Consider the following 27,201-nt stretch of genomic DNA (forward strand, 5'->3'; position numbering starts at 1 on the left):
AAATTATCATTTTTTCATCTTCTTTGTTCTCTTAGATTTTCCAACGGGGATTGAAATCAATTCCCATGAATTCTTGCCATGAATGAAGAATGAAAAATGAAGAATGAAGAATGGATGCCTTGGGACTAGTCTTGGATAAAACCATGGTCTATGGATTGGGCAAAGCCCAGATACGTTCCTGATCCACTGTCTACACGGATACCCAATTATCAAAAAAAAGAATAGAGAATGATATATTTCTAATTTTGAACATTTAGATGTATTATTATTAGTATTATTATTTCAACAATTTATAAATAAAATGAAAAATGAAGTTGAGATTCTAAGCTTTTTGAAGATTTTATGACTTTCGATTTGATTGTCCATTTCACAAATATAATATGTGCATCTTAGGTATTTCAAGATGATCTATCCAGTATTGTAGTAGAAAAAATGAATAATAATAATAATAATAAATTGGATCACATTTACAGTGTCGAGTTCAACATTTTTATTGTCGATTTTGACATTTTTAAAAAATTGTCGAATTCAATAATAAAAAATGTCGAACTCAACAATAAAAAGTGGTGAGCTCGACATTAAATAGAAATTTTAGAATCTTAACTACCATCTTCATTGTTTGTTACAAATTGTCAAAATAAAAAATATATATAACTGAGCCTATTTCTCCTTCCTCATCCTCTCCTCCACTTCCCTCTCCCTTTGCCTCTGTTTTTCAGCAATCTCATCCAACTTGCATGAATGAAATTTTTTTACAGTACATACTTTTAGAAAATTAAATAGAATTAGCAACGATTAAATATTATTAATGAATTTATAATATTATTAGTGGTGATCATTTTACACCTCTAATTCCAAAAAATGCCAATAAATGAATAAATAGCGGTGACTAATAAACGTCAATGAATGATACGAAATAGTGGTGATTTCAAAAATGCAAAAAACCCATCGATGTAGGAATTAGCAATACAGGAATTACAAGTGTTTTCCAAAAAGTACTCTACCTTCAACGACGTTTTTTTTATAGATTTTCCGACAGATTTTAAGCATTGATAAAAAGGATATTTCTTGTAGTGAATTTTATTATCACCACCCCCCTCTCATATTATACTTTAAAAATTCTTCCTTATTGTTTAGGTTTGAAGATGACTAGTTTTGGGAAAAGAAATTAAGAGTTTTTATTATTATTATTTTAGGTTGAAGACAATGGTATTGTGGTAATGTCATACGAATTTATTAGTGAAGACCGAGGTAAAAGGAAGGCATGTAAGCATTTTGGTAAATATTTGAGATATCCTTGGTTTTAAAATTGATGACATTGATTCTTGACATAGGTCTTCTCTTAGACTAAACGAAATGATCTAATTATCCTCTATAATGCCTTCTTTTTTAAGACCAATTAGTTAAATACAATAATTTGCCCTTGGGTGTTCAAACGTGGCAATGTATACAGAACCGTTGATTTTTTAACTTGTATCTTTGAGAAAATAAATATACATATGGTTATCTACGCGTTGAAGGCAGAGTAGTACGGCCTTTTTTTTTTTTTTTTTTCTAAAAATCTCTTCTATTGTGAAAATAAAATGCCGCAGCAAGCAAACTACTTTGACAGTTCCGACTTATAGAATATATCCCAGAACACATCCTTTCTTTCACTGTGAAGCTTCTCTTCTCAACATGGCAGGACCAACCTGCTGCAAGCAACACAAACACCAGCCCAAAGTAATCTGATGGACCTCTTAAAATTAAGAGTACTCGTTTAAGTTATTATGATTCAGGAAAGAATTCAGGCAATAAATCCCTCAAAATTACTAGTTAACAAAATCTCGCCCAATCTGGAAGCCCAGAAAGAAACACCTCTAATTTCAATCAACCACAGGCCTCAATCCTACATATGGTAGTCTGGCTTGCCTCTGACTAGTAGTAGCTCAAGGAGGACATAATAATAATATATAAAATAAGTGTCAACGTCTGGATGACCAGGTGGATGCTCTTGAGCTCCCAGAAAATGGCCTTCGCTCGTCACTGCGCCACTTGTCACCACAATCTTCCTGTCTGCCCCATCGCTCAGGCTCAGGGGTTGGAGCCATTCCTCCAGGCCCTCAGTCTTCTCACGCCGGAACTTGGGCACGTATTTCCCAGAGGTAGGCAGAGCAGCACCTATAGGCTCTGCTGTTGGCCGAGCTGCAGCAGCAGCCACACCAGAAAGCTCAACAGCAGCAGCAGTAGGCCTTGGAAGTGGTTCAAAGGATCTTCCTAACTGAGCCTCCTTCTCCTTCCTCATTCTCTCTTCCACTTCCTTCTCCCTTTGCCTCTGTTTTTCAGCAATCTCATCCAACTTCGCTTTGCGCTCAGCCTCTTCCCTCCTTCGCCTTTCATCCTCTGCAAATCAAAACAAAGTATATATTAAAACCAAACCATCATTAGTGGCAACCCAACAAAAGCTTCCTCTTGTGTAAAGTTTTTTTTTTTTTTTTTTTTTTCCAATTTAACCTTGCAAGCAAAACTAAAATAAAGATTTGAAATCCAAAAAAATACATACCCTCACGCTTCCGAATTTTTTCTTCCTCTTCCAATTTCTTCTGCCTCTCCTCCTCTGTCCTCAGATAAAATAACATCTTCCTCTTAGCCTCCCTCTCTTGTGCCCGAACCCGGAGAAGCTGGCCAATCCTTTCCTCTCTCTCCGACTTCAATCTGCTGAATTCAGCTTCACGACGGCTAACAATTTTATTCTGGAATAATATCTGTAATAACAAAAAACATGATCACTCAAAGCAGCCAAAATAAAATTTATTTAAATTAGTTGATCACGTTCGCAGCCTATGGTTCAATCTACTTCCAAGTATTAAACATGGTCCTCCCCAGGTCAACACCAAAGACCATTTGAAGCAAGATAATCGATCATGTCACAATAACCAAACAAGGTATTGGTGGAAAGAGAATAATTCACACAAGATGAGAACTGCTTCAGGCATGACAAAGCCAGACTTCCCATGCCCCTTTTGCAAATAAGACTTAAGACCTAATCTAAATATTGCTAAAATCAAGATTTTGCTCGTAGTTAAAAAACCCACTACAATACCAAATATTTGACAGACCTTGACTTGTAAACAGCAACAAAAACAATGGACTTAGCTATGATTTTCAACAGATTGCCACTGCCATTAGATAACTGTTGGATCTACTAACCTTATTGTCCAGCATCCGCACCAATCTATTTTTCTCCTGAAGGTCTCCGGCATGGCGCTGCCTGCTTAGCTCAACCTCTTGCTGCAGAATAGTTTGAAACATTCCAGTAAACATAATATATACATGTAGTAGCCAATATGGCAAACAAATCAAGAAGAAAGTTCAAAGTACGTGTTTTCAGGACATCATAGGTAAATATCATATCAGTGAGAGATGGTACATGCGTAAAGATAGCATAACACATGAGAATAAATTCAGGACAAGAAAAGGAAAGGTGTCTAAATTGATTAAGAATATAATACAAAGGGGTGATTTTGACAAAACAAGAACACAGGCAAAATTTCAACCAAACAGTGAAAATCTTACGGACAAAAAGATCATTCTTCTTCATTTATGAAGTGTATGGGGTAAATTAAGCAATGAGCTCAATCGGAAAGGGCACAAACCATACCTGCTGTTCACGTTCATGAAGCACTTTTTCTTCAACCAGACGCTGCTGAAACACAGCCTCAATCAAAGGTGCCTCTTCTTCTCTTTTTGCTCTTTCCATATAATCCATTGTTTTAGCAAGTTTCTACAATTTCTTCTCCATTTCTTGACGCTCTCTTAGTTGCTCACTCAAAGCCAACTCAATTAATGTCTGCTTGGTGACTTTATCGTGCAAAGACAATTTTCCTAAAATTATTGGAAAAAACCATAACAATTGCACCTTTGAAGAAAAATACAATTTTCAAAACAAATGGATGACACTGAAATTATGCTTACTCCCTCTATGATGGGCTTCTTTCCTTTCTTTTTACTACGTTTCTCAGCTTCCTGGAGTAAAGCTTGTGCTTCTTCAAGTTCCCTCTCCTCAATTTCTCTTCGTATCCTTTGTTCTTCCCTTCGTGAATACTCGTAGGCAAGTCTCTTCTGTTCTGCTTCCTCAGTTATTTTCTGCAGTTTTAGCCTCTTCGACTCTTCCTCAGATTCCTTCAGAAAGAAAAAAAAAATGGATAAATCATTTGCAAATCAGAGGAATCATCACTCTGTTCAGCAGACAGCAATTAGCACAGAATTACCATTTCCAACATTTGGCGCTCTTGTTCTTCCTTGCGTTTTTCAATTATTGACTTCCGAGCAAGAAGCCTCTTGTGTTCCTTATCTACAATCTCTGCCAAACCAGGAAGAGTCTCACCGAGTTTTGATGTTCTCTTTACTGAAGGATAAATCAGGCCTCTTGCTTTATTCAAAGATTCAGCAAAAGTGGTCAGGTGATCCCGAAGCCTGTCCGATTCAAGATCCTGCAAAACAAAAACCAAAAAAATGCCAACCACATAAGATAAAACTGCAGAAGTGACTATGTCTGCATGCCCCTGGCATATAAAATCAAAGCACGGATATGGAAAACCTAAGCTGAATGCAGCTGAACTCAATGTAATCAGATGAAGGTTCAATATAGAAGGAAAAAAGACAACAAAAGTCCAAACACTCAATAGAAACACTAATCCTTCACACAACCAAAACATGTTTTGGACTTCAAAAACGTAACAAAGGATGTTCCAGACAGAATTTAGCACCAGACCATAATGGCCAACACAGCCCAGTTGATCAAACTTGGGACTAGAAAAATCAGTGAATATACATAACATAAAAAAAGTGAGATATGGCTCTTAAATACTCCAATGACACCAGAAATTGGAAAGGACCACACATCAAATGTGCCATATAGCACTCCTTTGAGCCTTCTGAGCACATTAATTCTGGCTCAACCTTTGGTATTCCCATAGTTATTTTATAGCCATTAAGTTCTATTGTTTTTCATCATGGACTCGGAATCTCCTCATGAGCCAAGACGACCTTAAGAAAAATTGCTAGAATGAAACGACTAGAACCAACCAAATCGGGCTTACTTGGATTGTAGTCCCAAAAATGGGTGATACAAAAAATTGTGGGGTCAATGGACCAGAAGAGTGCCAGGTGGCTTTTTGGGGTAGGAGGTCATTAAATATTCAATGACCCCAGAGGTCATGACAGCATTGTGGTTCAGCTGATATACACACCAATGACATCCTCTCAACCCTACCCACCACCACCATCATCATCATCATTGAAGCCTCATTCCAACGATTTGGGGTTAGCAAAATGAATCCCGTTCCTCCATTCCATGCTGTCCAGAACCACCTACCCACCAAGTTTTCTTTCCAGATGCCAGGATTATAATTTACAAATCAGCAGTTGCAAATCCGTACAAGCACAAGCAAAGAACTCCTGAAGAAACTTACCATGACAACAGGTTAAAATCAACTGTTAAGTTAAAATCATTGGTGTCATTTATAGTTCAATCCAAATTTGTATCACTTGAAGCCTACCAAGGGTTATTATAGATTTGGATTGACCAGCCATTCTCAATCCAAGCTAAGACACTTGTACTAGCAAAACAAATCAATAAGAGTCTAGACTGGCTTGCTCATCCTAGTCTTTCTTCCCCAAAGTGGGTGACCTTTCACAGAGGCATCTCTAGCACAGATATGGAAAGCATATGTCTAGCCATGATTATGTGTTATCAAGAACTTAGACCAATCCAAAAACAAATATGCATATGTTTCCTTTTTCTGGGCCAAGCTAGGGGCATACCAACTAAAATGTCAGCAAATTTTCAAATATAAACAATTCTTGAATGCTTCTAATCAAATATGTGCATGACGATACACTTTCAACTTACTAAACTACCAAAGAGAATGGCACCCTTCTGATGGTCAACTTTCATGGCAATGAAATTAGATTTAACAGCATCAACCGAAATCTTTTCAACGACCGAAAAGTTAAAAAATGGGATCATCCTTGATAGCACCTCAATCTTCAGTGTCTGATACACCTGTGAAACCTGGTAAAGCAGAAAACAGCTCAACGAAAAAACCCATAAAGAGTGTACCAACAACTGAAGTTAAAAAGAGAAAAAATACACTAGAAATATGAAGAGGAACATAATCAAGCAGACCTGCTGTAGCAATCTCAAGGTAGCAAGCTTTTCCAAGGCAGGAACATACTATGATAGATGTACTTCTGGGACCGAAGAAGCAGAAGAGAGCTTTCCCCCAAGTTTGGAAATCTTGGTTAACAAAGGCTAGGCTTTTGAAGCAAGATCCAAAGGAAGAAACTCATTTTCTAAAAGATAGAAAAGATCTTTTACTTCCTGAGATACACATGTCATTACACCCTTGGAGACCTGTAGATAGTACCTAGATTATCAAATGTTGAGAAGGATAATGAATACTACTCAATACAAATTGTAACAAAATAACTTGATATGTTACTTCAATCTTTTAGTTCTCAATGTGTGGTTCAAGGTAATGCGTTGAGAGAAGGAAAGTTCAAGTAAAGTAAAGGCAATCCCAATAAAGGGAATGTAAACAGAGATGAATATTTGAATCTTACCAGTTCCGAGAGAAGTGATGACCGCGAAAGCTGGAAAATAAACTCTTCGTCAGAATGAATAAATTGAATTACTTAGCAAGTATCATGAAAAACAAACTAATGGAAGCGAATCACATTACCCCTTCCCTACTATCACGTTTAGGGTCAATACCGAACCCAATAAGGCTAGCCATTCTCAAATTGCGCTCTTTCTCATTTTCAAGCTCCAAATGAGATGCACCATGCATGTGATCATAGGGAGTCACTGAAAGAGCAGCTAGCATAACAGATGATGCGATCAATTGCAAATCCTTTTGGGTTAAGTTCTTATTGTAACTTTTTTGAAGTGCAAAAAGTTTGAACCATGCGTAGGCATGATACAGATGACTGTCTGAAACCCAGAATATCTCTGTTAGCTTAGCATAATAAATTACCATAAGGGATGGCTTGGGGGTCTTTTTAACCATGCACATCAAACCGTGGACATCTTCCACAGAACAGAAAGCTTCATGTGTAACATAAGATAAAGCAATAATGAAGTCAGAAGTAGTTCATAGTACTCAAATAGATTTATGAGAGAGATCTGCTCAAAACTCATAAACAAACCTGCCATAGTTCTAGATCAGTTGCAATTTTAAGCTGCTCAAATCTCGTGTCAAGATACAGCTGCAAGCTTTCAGGAGATGACAGGTCAGGCCTGTCCCTCTGGTCCCTATATTTGTTAAGATTGGCCAGATGGTTTCTGATTATTTCACATAGCCTGCGAAACTCAGTTGTTCGTTTGTATTGCTTACAGAACTGGAAGGCCCGGTGTGCTGTCATCTACACATTATAAGAAAGTAGAGTTAAGTCCAATCCTTTTGTCATATAAGGAATACTTTTTTTTTTTATATCGGTAAAGATGAATTTATTGATAATCAAGGAGAAAGCAAGGGGGTCGAGAGGACCCACCAAAAACAGAAAAAAACAACAAAAAAACAAAGATAAACAAAACAAACTACACCACAACTATCCTGCTAAAGAACAGACTTTGTCCCATCTTACCACAAAATCCTCAAAGAAAATTCCCTTAAACTCGTTATAAAGTTTACTCCAGATGAAAAGAAACTCCAAGATCGATAAAACCAAACGATCGAACGAGGAGACTTTTCCTTCAAAGATGCACCCATTACGAGCTAACCAAATACCCCCAACAGATTGCAAAGGGAGTCAAAAACCACAGAATCCGTTTTGAGGATGTAAACAAACTTTCCCATGCCAACCAAGATTCCAATGTCTGCTTAACCGAACAAGGAAAACAACCCATCAAACCGAATAAAGACATGAAACGCATCCAAATGTGATTTGCCACCTGACAATGGATGAGTAAATGATCCACCGATTCCGCATTAGCTCTACACATACTGCATTGATTTGGAGAAACGAACCCTCTTACGACATCAACATTACTATTCACTCTGGCAGAGTAGAAAATTTCACATTGACCATCACCAGGCCATGTTAACATGATATCCCAGACATATCTTTCATTTTTGAGGACCCAAATGAATTGATTTTTTCATCTTAGTAGATTTTTAACTTATACATATAAAAGAACTGTAAAGTTGGCTGAATAGGAATCTGCCTTTAGGATGATAGGGTGTTAAACCGTAGTTTCATCTAGTAAGGTGGAAATTGATTTGCCTCTCACAAAGAAGAATGGAGGATTTGGAATCAGGGGGTTTAGAAAGATGAACCCGACATTACTAAGGAAATTGCTCTGGAAGTTTAGGCTAGATTGGACTAGTTTGGTGGCAGATTGGAGAGGTGGAATCCTCCTATATTTTAGGGTATCAAAAGGTATTGCCAATGTTTCACCCCAATTATGTACGAAGACTGCATTAACGTTGGCAACAGGAGTAGGGTAAGATTTTGGGAGGATTGGATATAGAACCAGACGAGAGATTTTAATGGTTCAAAATAACCTTGTCTTCACAATTTTTTTATTTTATTTTTATAAAATTTTATTGATGTGAGGGCAAGAGGTGCTCAGAAAAGAATTTGCATACTGCGGCTTTCATGATTCAAAATGGGAGTGAAGGGCTTTAAGAGAGATTATAATGACTGAGAGGGTCAAGATTGAGCCAACCACATTAATCTAATTTCCTAAATTCCTATTATGACATCGGAGAAGGACTAAAGAGAATGAATATGCAACGAGAAGAGGTCTTTCTGAGTTAAATCCTTTTTTTAAAGCTTAGTACTTGTAGCATCTTTGGAATTTTCGACTGTCTCAATTTGGTGTCCGAAGGTTTTGTCCGAGATAGCCTTATTTATTTGGATCATCAGTTTGGATAGAATTCTTACCTTTGATGGTTGATCATCTTTCAACTCGTTACTCCTTTGTAAGGGATGTTTGGTCTCACTTCCTTGGCTTCAAACACATTAGATTTTTTCCAAGTCTACTATGGCATTTTTCCACAACTTTTTTGTATAAAGATAAAATCATGTAGCCCAAACAATTTTGTTGTATGTTGAGAGATCTAGAAGGAAATGAACGTCACTTACCGCATAAAGTGCTTCTAATTTAGAGTTGTTACGTAGAATTTCAAGCACTGTTCTGTAGGTTTCCCAAAGAAATTTGAACCACGGTGTTACAAGCTCACGATCAGATCTATCTTTTCCCTTCTCTCCACTGACATAACTTAGCATCAAGTCTTCTGGTCTTTTATCCGCTTCCAAATCATCAACATCCAGAGCATCCTCTAAGGCCTGCGCCTGACTTCGAGCTTGCTCAGCTTTTTCAGTGGAAAGGTGCAGAAAGTGTTTGATCACCTCCTCCAATGAACTAATGTTCACTTGCTGGCATACGATGCGGTATTGAATCAGACCATCCTTGGCAAATCTACCCCTCCGCATGTCCACACAAAGTTCCACATACTTCATCATTATCCGTTCAAGAGTCTTCTACCAAGCCCGATACCTCTTTGAGGTGAGCAGATCATGAAGTGCTTGCAAGGCTGCTTGCTTCTGTCCAACATTGATCAACTCTGCATTCATATTTTTCAAATGAATATGAGTAATAGTTCCAAATGAACTAACAAGGATGTACTTAATGCAATTAAATTTATTAATCAGTGAAACTAGATCATTCAGAGGACTAGATGTAATCTTAATGCATTTAAGAAGACAGAAAAAAAAATTATATTTTCTTCAATTCTTCTACGTACACAAAGAGACCAAAAGAACTTCGCATATTAAAGATTAAAAAAAAAAAACTTAAAAGGAAGAGAACAGGTAATTTCAAATTAAAATAGGCATTCTATCTCAAACTAGCTCAACGTTTCACTGTTAAGACCAAAAAATTCAAAAATGAGAAGAAAAAAAATTAAAAATTGAAAGAAAAGTAAATCCCTTTATCGTAAACTCACTGTTCCAAGCATACCTGGGCTATAAATAAAGATTAAAAATTGAGAAACTAGGAAAGGAATCAATGAAATCACCAACCTTCAGCACGCTTCAGAGCGTTCTCTGGTTTTGCGAAAGTCGCCATGGTTATCAATTAGCTCTTTTGCCTACTCGAGACCCAGCAGGCAAAACAAAGAACTGATCCATCAAACAAAAAAAAAAAAAATTATGATCATTCTAATCCAATAAGGCCAATGATTACATTGCATGATTAATTTAATGGGTTTCAGTCCAAAAGACATGATTGAAAACAAAGAAAATCAGCATATCCATATATGTATGTAAATCAGTAATACTGAAGAAATTTCAAATTGGAAAGGGTATAGCTTAAATTTACTTTAACAAATGAGGGTAATCTGTAGAGAACCAGTAGACCTCAGCACATTTTGAACAATTCCAGGTGTTACTAAGTTCAAATTTGGTGGTTATCATGAGTAGTTTAGATCGATTAATTCCAGCTTTAGAAAAACAATACGAAGTGAAGAAAAAAAATGAAATTTGCAAAGAACAAAGGTTTGATTTACTCGAACCCACAATATTTCTGCAAGTAGATCAGTAGAACGAAGGGCTATTGAAAGTATTACAAATAAATTACGTAATCAATCAAAACTAGATCAAGGAATAGGGGAATGGGGAGGAGATTAATCGAAACCAGAAAATTACTCGTATGTCGAAAGTCCTAAAAGTTCCATGAAATCAAAACCCTAGCCGACGTCCTTCAATCAAAAACAGAAAATTAAAAAATTAAAAACTTGATTGAAATAAAGATTACCATCTAAATCACGCAGAAGCACGCACGATTCTGATCTTATTTCCTCCGAAAAATCACTTCAAATCGGGGGGAGAGAAAGAGAGAGAGAGAGAGAGAGAGAGAGAGAGAGAGAAATATGTACCTGATGCTCGCCGACCGGAGAAGACGGTGGTTACGGAGTGAGTTCGATCGAAACCCACCGTTACGTCGTCTAATTGTCTGCTTCTTCACGTTTTAGACTTTAATGTGGTTGAGAGAAGATGAAGTTTTAAAAATAAAATTCTGTTGCTTGACACGAATATATAGCGCCATGTATATATATATATACATATATAAATAATTTGTTGTAAGACATAAATACACAATATATATGTTATTATTGGAGTGGATATTATTGGATCGGATATCATAATATCCGAAATTCATTTGAATGTTAAAATGACATCCGAATCTGATATCCAAAAATTTTGGATTCATAGGTTTTAATTCAAAACCCAATACATATACGACAGAATTAGGCAAGCCTGGAGTCGTTAAATTTGATAAGATTTTTTTGAAATCTTACTGATAAGAATTGTTGGGCCCACAAGGATTTGCATCCCCACCACAGCTTTTTATAATCTAGATTTGAGGATGTAGATAGATTTTTAGAAAATTTTAAAAAAGAAATAAACATAAAAATGCACACATACACATGATTTTTTACTAGATCAAAGCTTTTCGAAAATGATTGACCATCCAACGTCAATATTTAAAATTGAAATCCAATGGTAAATTTGTTTTTTTTTTGTTAAAAATGTTATTAAAATTTTGTGACCTACATCCCAATGACATCCAATCATCTTCTTGGATGTCAGATGGACATGGATCACATAGCTTTCTTTACTTATTTAAGGCAAGTGTTTTCTATTTAAGTGATTTAGAAACTAATTCCTAGGAAGCGTTGGGTCGGGATGTGTCATTCTTCATTTCATGAAAGATATCAGAGCAACTCCAAGGGGAATATTCAAAATGACCAACCATAATGGCTAGTCATTTTGGTTATTTAAAGAATATGCACTCCAATCATATTATCTAAAATGATTATTTATAAATATTTTAATATTTTTTTATTCAACCCAAAATAAAGATGGAGATGGAGATAGAGATGGATAGTACAATAGAGTATGGGTGTCAATGGGTACCCATTTACCCAAAACCAAAATCGAAAATCCTGGTTTCAATTCCCTTTTTATTGGAATCAATTAGAACTGGATCTAATATGGAACCGAACCGATAAGAACATGAAACATTAGGTTCTATCTGATGGGTACCCGTTGGTACTTGGAATCGATTAATTTTGTCATTTATTTTTACATTATATATGATTTAAGATTTTCTATATTTTAAAATTAACATATTTCATACAAAGATCTTAAAATTTTAATAAATACTAAACATTGGAGCTTGAAAAAAAATATCAAATCACATATATGGTAGAAAAAATTATAATTAAGTTGATAATATGTTATTTTTAGAAAGAAATTCTTTTATAATTATTTTGAATTTTTTTTTCTTCTCGATACTTGAGAATTGGAATCGGGTACCTATGATTATTGGCGGTTCTGGTTCCACTTATTTTGGAATTGGAACTGAAACTTGGAAGTAGTTATGGTTCTAATTTTCTTAGAAGAAAGAAAATTTTACCGATCCCTTGGAAACACTTGCAACCGTACATTTTCGTGAACCTTGCATTGCCCCCACCAAATTTGAGTTTAAAAACTTTAAAAACTTTAGTTGTTAACACTTGCCCAACTTTATCAATCATCACCACCAAAGGAACGTGAACCTTCATTATTTTCCTGTCTCTGACTTCAATTATTTTTCTTTAACTCATGTTCTCATTCGCATTTAAACTCCTTCCTTTTCTTCCTTTGTTTTATCATCTAACCTTGTCACTCAACACTGAAGATAGCTCAGTTTTGAACATGGTGCCAAATCAATTCACATATAACTCTCTTTTTTATCTTATAGCTTCTGTCTTCATTCTCCCCTGCATTGAACAGAAGCAATATATTACATAATCTTCTTTTTTTTTTCTTTTTTTTTTTTTTTTGTTTTTGTTTTTGTTTTTTTTTTTTTGGTAATTTAAACAAGTTGAACATTTCAAAAACTCCCAAGTGATCATTAGATTAAAAAGATTCCATGTAACATGTATACTAATAATGTTGTTTTAACCTGATGTGCCCAATGATTACAAGAACGACGCAACGACATAAATTCCCATTAGGATATGGTGTGGCAGCGAAGGGGATGTAAAGCTTCAAAAGATAAAACCAAGGTCAAGAAAACAAGCTAGTTGTTCTTGAAAGCTAGAAACTTCCAATTTTCACCACTTTGAAAACTACTTACAGTTTTTAAATATCAAAACAAATGCATTGAAATAGAAAGAAGGGGGCATTGCCAAACTAACATGCCATTCTTACCATGTCCTGACACAACTAGCTACAAAAATCGGATTATGTGCCCTGGATGAAGGCTGGGAAATCGCCATGTTCAGCTCCTGAAAGGGAGGCAACGCCAACAAACCCTCCCTGCAGAAAAGCAGTAAGGTACGATGATACAGAGAGACAGACACTATGGCAAGAGCGTGGTCAATTGCATACTGAAGAGGTCACCAAGAGCTCCACGAACATCCATCTGATAAAAATCAAGATATAATCAGTAAAATGGACACATGGACGGCCTATCAAATATGAAAAGAAAAGCAGGGGTGAGAGAACATAGAAAGAATGCAAAATGGAACACAGTCCTAATAGTGCATAGTCTGGTCTTGATGGGGAGTTTGTGTGCCTCCCGCATTCTTACTCTGTAAGAAGAGGATCAAGTGGACCATCACTTTCTGGAAAAGAATAGGATACCCTGCCATCCTCAAAAAGTAGGATAGTATAGGGATCTCTGGTCCTATATCTGGGCTTGGTAAGCGAAACATATCCTAATAGAACTCAATCACATTTCTATAAAGAAAGGCTCTCCGATCCTAGACTCTTGAAACATCAAGCGCGCTTCCGTCCCAAAAAGGGACGTCCCATATAGGCATTTACTCATCTCGCATAGAACGCTTTCAAACTCTTCTCTTCACTTAGCTTGACGCAAAAGTTCAGATTGAAGCCTGATCTACGACCACCCAGGTTAGGTGTTTGGCCCTAAAATCAGAAAGTAAATCTTTGTAGCTTCATCAACAAGGCCAGCAAGCAAGATAGATCCTGAGCCCTTGAGGACCAAGTCTTTGTAGCATTAGTTGGGATAATATTGGGTTGGAGAATGGAGATAGATGCATGCACTTGAAGAAGATACGCCTAGGGAAGAAAGGATTACCTGGTCGCAGCACACAAGCTTAGTAAACAAGGGATAGAACTCTCTCAGGTGCTTTCTGAAAATCTGAGGGTTCATAAAGCACATCCCATTAAGCACCTGAAAGACCAGTTACGTAAGTATACTTTCTTTGTTATGACAACCCATAAATTCAAAGAGAAAAAGAAACTGAGATGAATTCCGTAGAAAAAATGTTTAAACTAGCAATATTGAAATTCTCAAAGATTCAAGTCAAACAGTTTAGGATATAAAGAGATGAGATTCTGTGCCACAAGGTGTTCAAGTAACCCGGCTGTTAGTGTCCTGGCTTGCTACGACGTATCCTTTTTTTTTTTTTGTTGATACCTTGGGTATCCGGGCCTCTTAGAGCACCAAAGGAATCCCACTGGGCAAGCATTTTCCACGTATCCTCCGTAACAGCTGTTTTGTTTCTTGTTTTTTGTTTTTTGTTTTTTGTTTTTTGTTTTTTTAACTCTAGTACATGGCAAATCAGTGGACTAGGTGTTTTTTTTTTTATAAATATAAATTGTATAAATAAAAGGAAGGGGAGACTAAGGTAGCCCCCAAACAACAAGATTAGAAAAGCAACAAGGGAAAAGCAAAAAGAAATAAAAAATACACGCCCCGCGGGGAGCTAACTAACACCAAAGATATCCCAGTTAAAAACAAAATCTTGGAAACGCACTCCCTCAAAGTCTTTGCTCATCTTTGACCACATGAATAGAAACCCCAAAATCTCTAAGATCACTGTATGAGACGAGTTCTCTTTGCAATGGAAGACCCTGTTATTGCGCTCTCTCCAAAGACCCCAAGCAATGGCAAAAGGCAGGATAGCCCAGAGAAACCTCTTTCTTGAATAGAAGATATTGAAACTCCACCCCTCCAGAAGTTCAGAAAAAGATAAGGGAAAAACCCAATCCACATGGAAGCGAGCTAAGAAGAACATCCAAATAACTCGGGAAAAAGGACAATGACTTAGAATATGATTAACAGACTCCCCATCCCTATAACAAAGAAAGCAAAAGTTTGGAGTAATCCACCCTCGTTTTATCAAATTATCCAAAGTAAGGATTCTGCCCAACGAGGCAAGCCACATAAAGAACGAAACCTTAGAAGGAACATGAACGGACCAAACGAAAGATGGTAAGGACGAGACTTCACCCGACGGCAACAAACAATTATAGAAAGATTTAACAGAGAACTTCTTATCCTTAGCCTTGACCCACTCCCTTCTGTCCTGCTCATTTTCTCTGAGTTGGATCGAATTCAGGAGATCTAGAAGAGATGTAACTTCTGTCAATTCCCAATCATTGAAATTCCTCCTAAATCCCAGATCCCAAGAGTCTGTATTCTCGTACCGAATCAAACATTGCCTAACAGAGTTTTTTTTTTTCAAAGAGCAAGTGTACAAGGATGGAAATTGAGTAGACAGAGATAAATTTCCGCACCATAAGTCCTCCCAAAATCTAACCTTGTCCCCCTTACCCACTTTGAATCTAATCTCCTTATCGAACTTATCAACACCCTTCAGAATACCTCTCCACACACTACACCCGTAGGTCCCAATAGCCTCTCCACTATACCAACCAAATCTCTTCTTCTCCGTATTTTGCCTTAACTACTTTCCTCCATAAGTTATCTCTCTCTTCCCCGAATCTCCACAGCCACTTCCCAAGAGAGCTTTATTAGAGATTCTCAACCCTCGGATCCCCAAACCTCCCTTCTTCTTTGGAGTGCAAACCAACTTCCAATTCACCAAATGATACTTTCTACCACCAATATTATCATTCCACAAAAAATTCTTCATAAGTCTTTCAATCTTAACTTCCACTGATTGGGGCAGCGAAAACAAGGATAAGAAGTAAATCGGAATACTCGATAAAGTACTTTTAATCAATGTAACCTTACCCCCCTTTGAGAGGTATTTAGCCTTCCAAGTACTCAATTTCTTTTCCATTTTCTCGATGACACCCTCCCAAATGTTTTTGCTGCAATACGAAGCCCCTAAAGGTAAACCTAAGTAGGACGAGGGAAGCGTATCACTCCTGCACCCCATAGTAGTTGCTAAAACTGAAAGATTCGGCACCTCACCCACACCAAACAACTTGCTTTTCTGCAGATTAACGTGTAAACCTGAAATTGCTTCAAAACAACCTAATAACACCCGAAGAGTTCTCACTTGATCTCTAGACGGATCTAAGAACACTAAGGTGTCATCTGCGAATTGCAAATGCGAAATCAACGGACCTTCAATAGACACTCTAAAACCAGATAACCTCCCTATCTCGACCCTCCTTCTAAACATTTTACCCAAGGCCTCAGTCACAATAAGAAATAAAAACGGAGATAACGGATCGCCCTGTCTCAACCCCCTAGAACTCCTAAAATACCCTGCCGGACTACCGTTGACCAAGATAGAAAAAGAGACCGTTGTTATGCACTTCATAATCCACCCAATCCACTTAGATCCAAACCCCATCCTACCCAACATATACTCCAAAAAATCCCAACTCACATGATCGTAAGCCTTTTGCATATCGATTTTCCTATTAATCCCGCCTTCTTGTCTTTAATTCTCGAATCTAAACATTCATTAGCCATTAACACCCCATCCAGAATTTGTCTTCCCCTAATGAAAGCACCTTGTTCTTGACTAATTAATTTCTTCATAACTTCTTTCAATCTGTTAGCCAACACCTTAGATAAAATCTTATACACCGATCCCACTAAACTAATCGACCTATAATCACTCAAGTCAATCGCCCCCACCCTTTTAGGAATCAATGCCACGAAGGTACTGTTCAAGGCATAATCCAAACACTTTTTTTCCTGTAACTCCCAAACCACCTTCATGAAATCTTCGGATAAAACTTCCCAACAATGCTTGAAAAATTCCATTGTAAAACCATCTGGCCCGGGCGCTTTGTTCCCTCCCATTGAAGCCACAACTAATCTCACTTCCTCCTCCCCAATCTGCCTCTCCAACCACACCCTTTCTTGCCAAGATAACGTATTGAATTCTAGATTATCCGGACGAGGTCTCCTCTCCTCTCTTTCCTTATAAAGCTCTTTGTAGTAACTCACTACACCCTCCCTAATACCCTCTTCCCCTTCCACCAAACTCCCATTGATCATCAAATTAACCATTTGGTTATTTTTTCTATGATAATTGGCCATCTTATGGAAAAACTTCGTATTATTGTCACCCTCTTTAAGCCACTGGATTCTCAATTTCTGACGCCAACTTATCTCTTCCATCAAAGCCACTCTTTGGAATTCTAGCCTCAGTTCTGTTCTTTTCACTCTTTCATCTATATCTAGCTCCCCTATTTCCTCTTTGCAATCTATCTCATCAATCTCCTTGAGAATCTCCTCCTTTCTTCTCTCTACCTTCCCCACTTCTTCCTTATTCCACCTTTTTAATTTCTCTTTCAAATATTTAAGCTTGTTCTTGAAAACAACCCCTGGGTGTCCTACTGATGGACATTCACTCCACCAATCCTTAACCAGATCTATGAAATTTGGGTAAATAAGCCACATATTCTCAAATCGGAAAGGAGTTGGACTAGCACGACGTAGCCCCGCCTCAATAAGGATAGGAGAGTGATCCGAAATAAGACTCGGGGCTGCCGTATGCACCACATTGCCAAATCTCTCCTCCCAATCCCCACTCACCAAAAATCTATCTAGCCTGGACATCCTCGGAACTTCTTGATTATTAGACCAAGTAAACCTCCTACCTAACAGGGGTAAATCCATTAAAGCAAATCTATTCACCAAAGCATTGAAGTCCCTCATCCCCTTATTTATTCTCTGTCCCCCATTCTTCTCATTAGTGAATCTGATAACGTTGAAGTCCCCCCCCCCCAAAACCCAAGATTTATCCCAATAACCCGCTATATCCTCTAATTCCTCCCAAAATTGATTTCTCTCCCTACTCACTGTCGGTCCATACACCCCTGAGAATACCCATTGAAAATCCTCATTCACACCCTTACAGAGAATAGAAATGGAAAAGGCTCCGACTAAGTTGTCAATCACTTGGATGAGATCTTTATTCCACATCAGAATGATTCCACCTGCACTCCCAATAGCTGGGAGAGCAACCCACCCAATATTACCTTTCCAAAGATCCCTTATCACCTTGTCCTCACAAACCGATAGCTTCGACTCTTGAAGAGTGACTAACATCAGAGTGCACATCTAAATAAGGGGGGAAAATACCTAAAGCGTATATGAAGGAAAAAAAGAAACAGATCCATGTCCTACAAATCCAAATCCAAATCCAACTCATCAAAAATGAAAAAATGCCTAGAATTCTGGGTACATGCAAAAATAAAGTCAAGTCATATTGAAGAAAGACAACAAGAACTTGGGACTACCTCTCCAAAAGTGCAAGCCAATGGTCTGCTAAAATTCTGAAATATATTAATAAAAGGATCATCTATCGATTAAATTATACCACCCCATCTTTGTGTAGTTTCACTTCGATAAGCAAAAGAAGTAATTGTGACAAACATCTACAAATAAATCCGCAGTTCCCACCCCACTAGAGGAAAAAAAAAGTATACTAAATCTTTCACCATTGTAACAGTGAGGTAGTTTACAGGAAATGATTGCTTCACACCAAAGAAGAGGCTGGCAGCAGGTAACACCAGGTGGTCCCTAGAATGTTTGGGGTGTGCATGTTCAAGATGATCTCAGTTTTTGCCTCAGGTGATCTCCAAGATCGCCTTTGGTAACAATAAGAATAAGCCAACATGGAGCTATTAACAGGGGGGAACAACTCTAATAATTCACACTTCACACTTTTCTTTAATAATTTGAATATATAAGCACCCTACATTCAACAAGAACAAGTAAATAAGGTTCAGAAATAAAGACTTCCGTACCTTCACAATAATTGGAGAACGTAACTCCAGAACTCGATGAACATCTACATTAGCAGCTTCCCCTGTGCCAGACTGTAGGTCAGATGCCTCCTTCAGTATCTGTCCACAGAAAGATACCAGCCGCTCTTCTGCTATTCCATCAAGCTTCTCTTCCGCAGTGGAATTTTCGCTATAGCTTGGATCATCAACTGAAGTTACATTAACCTCATGGGAACCATTAGTTGCCAGTGGTTCCTCACTGTCAGTGTTAAATTTTGCAGTTGTTTTCTGTAATATATCTAAATAAATGCAGGTTCCAGATAATTCCTGGCGAAGAAGATTCAATGGCGGCCTGTGAACCATGAATGTGTTAGTTTAACAAAAGGATTTTGGAAATTATAAGATAAGAATAGAAAGAAAAATGAATTGGAATATGTATATGTAGGCTACCTTTCAGCAGGAATATGGTGCATACGCATTCTAAGGTTGGTATATGAATTATATGAAGTAGCAAATTCTAAAACGGAGAGCAAAATGTCCATTATGGTAATCTTCTGTGAGGCCTTCAACTTGCTCCAATATTTTTTCTGCATTTTCAAAGTCGCATTAATTATGAACCACATATCTCTAACACCTTCAGTGGTATTAAGAGACACAATAATGAACAAACTCTCCTGTTTCTTTGTTTCTTCATTTTCAGGCTCTCAATTTTACTATTATTTTCTACCAAAACCATAAAACAGAAAAGGAAATGTCAGTAGCCCCAAAAAAGAGCATTTAGACATCCTTCTTGCATGTAGTAAATTGGTGATATGTCCTGAACTTCCATGTATAATTGATCAGGTTGGATGTCTATAAGATTTGAAATTTTGAGACATGTAAAATGTCTGCCATCAACAGGCAAAATTATTTTAACATGTATAAGAAACAGAACAAAGAGAGTCATACCTGAATACTATCAATTGCCCCTAGAAGTAGTAGTTGAGTGATGCATTTACCCCTAACTGTTCCCAGTAGGGGACTTTCCTCCTCATCCACCGGATCAGGCTCAACAGCATCAGGAATCTACAATGGCATTCAATCAAGAAAAAGAAAATAATTAACTGCAGATGTATCACAAAAATAATAAATATTGACCGACTAGTAGTAAAATTTACATTCAAAGCACAAGGTAATTTTTCTAAACCAAGAAATTGTGAACTAGTATAATTGTTTTACGTACCTAATATTTACAGACCACAAAATAAAATAAAAAGAGGAAGTGGATTGATAATGATCTCATTCCAGGATGATCGGATCCCCAAGACCCATTTGAGAAGGTCAATTTCAAAAACAAGATTTTTTTTAATTTTTTTTATTGATAAGTAGGGGGAAGGGACCCCACCCATCGTATTAATAGAAACAGAAGGATTAAACTCTATGATAATCTGAAATCAAATCCTTTGCAAGGATTAGATTCAGTTCATGAGGGATAGAACAAACATCACTGAACAACCAAAAACTCTCTAAAATCGATCCTTTCATTGCAAGAAAATCTGCAGCCTGGTGTGATTCCCACCAAGAAAATTCAATCAAACAACCTGGAAATTGGCTTCTAATGTCCTCAATCCTCCAAATGATGTTATGATGCTTCCACGAGGCCTCCGAAACAGAATTAATTGAACTCACTGCATACTTTGAATCAGCTGAAACGATCACATTGGAATAACCCTTCTGAATCGCATATGTCAGACCTTCATAGATGGCTTCTAGTTTGATCGAAGCTATATAATTTAATGTAACCATCCAAAGGAGGTGTCCAGTTTACCATCATTACTGGCCTCATTTCTCCCTTCCTACACATCCCCATCGTTGCAGCAGCTCTACACCTTGGGGACCCAAATCATCAACCACACACCCACCAAAGACCCCATGAATGTCCAGACTTATCTGATAAAGAATTTGATCTTCCTCCAAATGTGATATATGGCTGAGCATAAAGCTACAGAGATCAAATCCGTTTGGAACTGCTTTAAACGATACAGATAAGATGAAATCGAGTTCAGAGATAACAACTTCTTGGAGATGAAATACATAGAGTCCTCTCTCCTAAAGTAACTACCACTCCCTATAAAATAGAACTCCCTCACTAAACTACCCACACAAGGAATCTGACTACCCACCTAGTACCCATGTAGAAATAACTCCTTCCCATCTCCCTCATAAACCCAACTAGTAATGATTCCATACCTCAAATATACTAAAAATAGATTTCTCCCATCCTCATATATTTAGGTACGTATAATTCTACCCTTCTTGAAAAACAACCTTGTCCTTAAGGTTGAAATTTATAAAAATTCTTCAAGTCTTTGCCGTCTTCAAATCTTCACCTGAACTCCATGTACTTCTCTAATCATAGGATTTGGCCTCCCTCGAACCCACAACCTTTAGCTTAGGAAACCACTCTGATACTAATTGTTATGTATCTAAAATTTAGAGAATTATCAGTCTCTTACAACAAAGACCACTTGTATAAATCCATCTCAAATATCATTCTCCACCTCCAGATATCTAAACTGATAATGATGGTAAAATCTTTCTCCTTAACCCATTGAGGGTAATTCAGATTTTGGCTTCCAGAATACCAGATAACCAGGGGAGAAGAACCCAATCAATAGCTTTCCCACAAGGAAACATATTTGTGATATAACTTTCTTGGTCCAATGAATAAATTGCAACATAAAATGCTAATGAATAGAAAACAAACCAGTTGGTTAGATAAAAGAGAAAAAATACATAGAACTGGGATGCCAATTAGATTCAGAGTTTGACTCCATTATAGTGAGAAAATTATCAGCTTCATTTAAATGTTAACAGGCCAAAAGTTATTTGATGTCCACTATTCCAATACCTTGACGGGAGAAGATGGTACCAAAGCATCTGAAGGACGGCTTCTTGATTTAGAGGTAAGATTTCTGAGTAAAAGGTTGTCCATCATATTACCCATTATCCTTTGACCTAATGTTTGACTCCGTTGGAAATCTTGAGCTCCAGCAGGTTTTTGAGATCTTCCGGATGGTGATGAAAGGCCTACAAAAAGGTTCTATTTAGAGGCTTACCTTGAATAAATGCATTAAAGTTTAGAACTTAGATTAAGCATCCATATTCAGCTCAAAAATATACTTATGAATCACAAACCTTCAGATTCCTCCAAATTTGGATGTGGCTTGATGTCTTGATAATCATCCTGCAAGATAGATGCACTGGGATTCTTTCTAGGGCTGTCAACACCAACACGGGGAGATGCCCAACCAAAGATTTTCCCATTCTCACTGCTACCAAACTGATGATTGTCCACTTTCCCATTGTCAACAGACCTTAGGGAAGGACTGTCACTCGTATTAATCTCTGTATCTCTGGTTAGCAACGACTGGCTCTTTGAGCTATCAAAACCCAAAGAGTTGAGGAGCTCAACAGGTTGAGTTGTGTATGAAGCATCCCTGACAATAAAAAAATGAAGAAGACACAAATAAAAACTTGGAAGGATACAGCACATAATCAAGTAAGAAGCAATACTTTACCTAATGCTTTTAAGTAGGGTATCCCAGTCGTTTTCACTGAATTGGTGGCCTCCAACTTCTATGAGATGCACCAAAGCACCAAGAGAGATTGAAACCACAGCTTGATCAGTCTTTTTGGCACAATCCAGTAGCAAACCAAGCAGAGGTGGCAGCATAAAGCAAACCTCCTGCACATAATAAGCAAAAAAGAATGAAGTTGTAAACACAATTAATACATCTGAGACAGTTCGAAAAATATTAAATGTTAGAACCTAGAACTATACACATGCATATGCATGGGTGGGGTGGGGTGGGATTCATTGATGTTCGGAACTTGATAATTAAAATTACATCTAGTGTTGCGGACTGCATAGAGATCATGATGAACAATCCAGCCACCTGGTAGTTGCCATAACTTCTCATCTTTCAGGGTGAAATAAATAGTTTATTAGGAAATACATCTTCAAACATTTGTTCTTTGAATCTCAATAAACATTAACATTTCTGCATGCTACTGGAACATGAAAGCTTGTTGATTTAGTTTAATTAGTATGACATTTGAACTTGATAAGGGATGGTTTTTAGATCTGTTACTTTTTTGGATATATGCACATTTTAGCTCTATTTTTATTTTTATCATTGTTTATATTTAGAATTTGGACCATTATATGTATTTGTTTCTGTTTAACTCTAAGAATTTTTAACATTATAGTTGTACGTGTAACTTGCATGCTTGAATTATATGTGCATGAGCAAGCTGAACTAGCGAACTTAAGTGAACCAAGAAACGAATTGTCTCTGCCTCCCCCTACTAACCGGGTTCGTTCTAGAGTGGTGAACCATGAACCCGAATTCAAACCAAGCCAACCGATGGACCAGGTCAACACAGATCCCAAATATCGAGGAAACAACATGGATCCTATTCCACCGTTCAACTCTATCTTGAACAAAGTCCCCAGTCTTTCAGAAGTGAATATGAATTCATTAAGATAAAAGGAAAACCCCCAAACAATACATAAACAGAAGAAAGAGAAAAAGGAAAACGAAATTATCTAAAAGGAGAATTCCTTTAGATAAGCTCAACCAATCCCAAGATAAGCTCAATTTTAATGCATAACATCATTATCATCATCGTTGCCGTCAAAGCTTTATCCCAAAAATTTGGGATCAGCTGAGCAAATCTTGTTCCTCCATTCAATTATAAAAAGCCAGTATTCACATACATAACATTAAAAACAATCAAGGTAAAATTTATTCTATCAAAGACACTTGCACTTAGTTCAGAAGAGATAAAGGTCCATGAACCAAATTCAAGTTGTGTGTACCTTGTAGAAAGTATTAAAAAGGTTGCACAACAACTGAAGTGAGTGAATACTTGTTTCACGAAGCCATTCATCACCAGAAGAAACCAAGTTCTCCCTTCCAGCATGTCTCACATGATCAAAAATGGGGAAAAGGACACGGTGAAAAATGCTCTCCCAAAATGCTGACGAGAATTTGCGACCTCTCTCATTCAACAAATCGAAAAGCACCTCAAGGGCACAATTTCTGACCTCTGCTCTAGGATCTGATGTCAGGTCAGATAAGCCCGCAAGCATTGGAAACCAATAGTGCTCAGTCACATCAAAAGTCAGATCCGCATTTACATCGATGGGTTTCAGAGCACCACCTGGTATAAGGCCCTGGTAAAAGAGAACAGTCTTTATCAAATCTCTCATTCCAAGCACCAAAAAAGTAGTGTCACCTAGACATGTGACATGGGTGCCAAGAAGTCAAGGTGTCGACACTTGACAGGTGTTAGGCACATCAACTTCTGAAAATTTGAACATGGCAATATGACTGAACAAAAATATTAGAAATAAATATCGGATGAATAAAAACCAAAACCTACTTTAGAAGATGTAAGCATGTATTAATGAAACAAAACTACTGGGAAATCTAAGAAAGCAGATAGCAAAACTTACATCACGAAAAGATTAGAAGTTCTACTATGTACGTTAACAGCTAATGTAAACTATTCAACATAGTTTTGAGGATTCTTAACATTTTCACTTATGAGATTCCATACTTCACACGATACTTTACATGGATTTTCACAAAAGGAATCTCATTTTATTGTGTTGGAATTGGACTTATTTTGATATCATTTTTTTGTACATGTCCAAAACTGTTGTGCCATGCTCAGGAGTGTACGAGTAAGTATCAACACAGCAAGCATTCAATGCAGAGTAACACTGGAAAAAAAAAGAGCTCTTTAGGAGAATAGGTACTTCTATAAAAATCCTGATCATCAAAGACATGTAGGCTCTTCTTATTATACTTGCAAATTGGTGCAAACCTCTGAATGCCACGAAATCATTCATTCGCAATGAAATTTTAATCTGAAAAGTTTACGTGTGCAAAGGAGCAACCAAGTCCCCAAAACCCACAAATTTTAGTTTTGCATTGATTTTCAATCACAACAGAGATGAGGATGCTGAGAAGAACGGGTAGAATAACTCAGAAAAATGCATTCCTCAAAATGTAGGAATGGTCTCAAACTCCCAATAGGTGAAAAATTAAGGGAAAGTCGATTGAGAAGTTAGGTCATGTGAAATAAAGATCAATAATAGCGCAACTCTAAGGAACGTGTGCCTGATGCCTCAGTTCCAAAAAGAAAAAAAAAACCTCTAAGGAACATGCAAGTTGAAGGTTCTAAAAGAACGAGACAAAGACCAACAAGGATGCAGATTGAGATAGTGAGAACAGTATGAACAAACATGAATCAATAGATGATATGGCTTTTCGCAGAACTGGGTGAAGGGATAGGATTCATTCAGAAAACCCCAATTTTTTAAGGGATAAAGCTTTGACAATGATGATGGTGGTGACTAAGCAGGGCCACTGTGTCCGAATATTGCAACATAGGTCAGCAATGATGCGCATAATGGATCAACTATGGCTATGAATGATTGAATGATTCCCTCCAACACCAGAAGCACAAGTAATTGCAACCTTCTTGGAAATGAAATTGTGTTCCTATACTAACTCTAAACTTGATTTTTGAGGTCACATGAGGTAATATTGATGTGGGACGGTAGGGGAAGAAGAAGAAAAAGGTGATTAGGGGATCTGATTTGGGATTTGGGATTGGGTTAAGGATTTCCAAAATCCCAATTAGCTATTGAGATGTAAAATGCAAAGTTTTGTAAAATACTATATTTTAGTTGGGGTTGGATAAGGGTTAAAGGAAAGGGAAAAAGACTAAAGTTTGTAGGTTTGTAGGTTTCAAGAATCAAGAATTCTAAAAATCAAAAATCAAGAAAACATAGTTTATAGATTAGTTTCTTGAAAGGATTAAAGGGTTCGTGATGGATTCTTGATGATTTCTTGATCTCTCACAAATAAACAAAAAAAAAATGTAGAAAAGACGGATTGGAGAAGAGATAGAGGATAAGAAGAAGATTAAAGAAAGAAAAAAAATGATATTTACCTTAGAATCACCTCAATGATTTCCATGGCATCAACCACGTTTAACTCACCAACATCCAAACAGTAACTATAATTTTGTTTATTCCATTTATTCTCTTCATTAAAAAAAATCTTAATACAATCTATATATAAACGAAATAAAGTTTATTCCAAGTTATTTACCTTGGAATTACCCCAATGATTTCCATGGCATCAACCACGTTGAATGCACCAACATCCAAACAATAACCGTAATTATGTTTATTTCATTCATCCTCTTTCTTAAAAATGTTCTTAGTACAATCTATTGACAACCATTTACCCCAAAAGACCGATCTGATGGGGAATGTGCAAGTATGAATATAAGAGGGTCACAGGTCGAACTAGTGCACGATACGTGAGAATGTGATACCCGAGAGTGAAGGCGGATATCACAACACTCAACACTCCCCATCACCCATAAGGGTGAAAAATTCCTTCAAAGAGACTCGAACAATGACCAATGCGAACTTAACGCTCTGATACCATGTTGACAACCATTTACCCCAAAAAATCGATTTAATGGGAAAGGCACAACTATGAATAGAAGAGGGTCACGGGTCGATCTGGGGCATGATACGTGAGCATATGACACTAGAGAGTGGAGGCGGATAACAAAACACTCAACACAATCTATGTAAAGAAAATAAATCCAAGAATCCTAATCAAACTAAACAACCAAATATATAATCTAATTTTGTAACTTTCTCTCTACTAATTTTTCAACCCTAATAAACTTAAATAAGAGACGAACTAAGGTTACTAAATTGCCCATAAATATTATACTAAGACCATGGGCCAATAAAACATGAAAATAAGCCCAAAAAACATAAAAATAAAACCCTAAAACAACTCAAAACTAAAAAAATAACTAATCTAAAATAATCTCGAACGATAAATCTAAACCTAATTAAGTGAAAACCTAAATAATAACTACTTTTTCATCGGAGCCCTTTGCACACATATATGCCTCTTTTTTATATTATTATGTAAAAGTGACTACCAAGGTATTTTGGGCAATTCACTAAATATTAATAGAAATTGATATTTAAGTGAAATCATAGGATGAAAATGACCCAGGATTCTAAGTTGTTATGATGGAGGTATCTATATAAAGAGCTCCAAATCCGGAAAATTGATAATTATCAATCAAATACAATTTTAT

General features: G+C 37.0%; 1 protein-coding gene and 1 pseudogene across 3 annotated transcripts in view; both read right to left on the minus strand.

Annotated features, from left to right (window-relative positions):
• Window positions 1-1,964: 1,964 nt before the first annotated feature.
• Window positions 1,965-11,078, minus strand: LOC147397777 (eukaryotic translation initiation factor 3 subunit A-like; annotated as a pseudogene). Its single transcript, XR_015180463.1, has 14 exons — window positions 10,926-11,078; window positions 10,072-10,170; window positions 9,133-9,614; window positions 7,188-7,407; window positions 6,726-7,090; window positions 6,607-6,636; window positions 6,170-6,397; window positions 5,894-6,055; window positions 4,251-4,472; window positions 3,956-4,161; window positions 3,641-3,848; window positions 3,190-3,270; window positions 2,543-2,744; window positions 1,965-2,382 (listed from the first exon to the last, which is right to left on the minus strand). The product of XR_015180463.1 is annotated as a eukaryotic translation initiation factor 3 subunit A-like (transcript).
• Window positions 11,079-12,956: 1,878 nt separating this feature from the next.
• Window positions 12,957-27,201, minus strand: part of ATMIN7 (HOPM interactor 7) — a 34,062-nt gene continuing 19,817 nt past the window's right edge. For both annotated transcript variants that reach the window (XM_086449704.1, XM_086449705.1), the window contains 9 exons: window positions 23,873-24,229; window positions 22,569-22,735; window positions 22,186-22,487; window positions 21,899-22,077; window positions 19,957-20,073; window positions 19,459-19,595; window positions 19,030-19,360; window positions 14,141-14,236; window positions 12,957-13,462 (listed from right to left, as the gene is read on the minus strand). In XM_086449704.1, coding sequence (XP_086305830.1) covers window positions 13,400-13,462; window positions 14,141-14,236; window positions 19,030-19,360; window positions 19,459-19,595; window positions 19,957-20,073; window positions 21,899-22,077; window positions 22,186-22,487; window positions 22,569-22,735; window positions 23,873-24,229 — 1,749 coding nt within the window. In that variant the 3' untranslated portion in view covers window positions 12,957-13,399. The remainder of the gene's footprint in view (window positions 13,463-14,140; window positions 14,237-19,029; window positions 19,361-19,458; window positions 19,596-19,956; window positions 20,074-21,898; window positions 22,078-22,185; window positions 22,488-22,568; window positions 22,736-23,872; window positions 24,230-27,201) is intronic.

Source organism: Akebia trifoliata, chromosome 8 (genome assembly GCF_017979445.1).
Source record: "Akebia trifoliata isolate Shusen 1 chromosome 8, ASM1797944v1, whole genome shotgun sequence".
Taxonomy (NCBI): Eukaryota; Viridiplantae; Streptophyta; class Magnoliopsida; order Ranunculales; family Lardizabalaceae; genus Akebia; species Akebia trifoliata.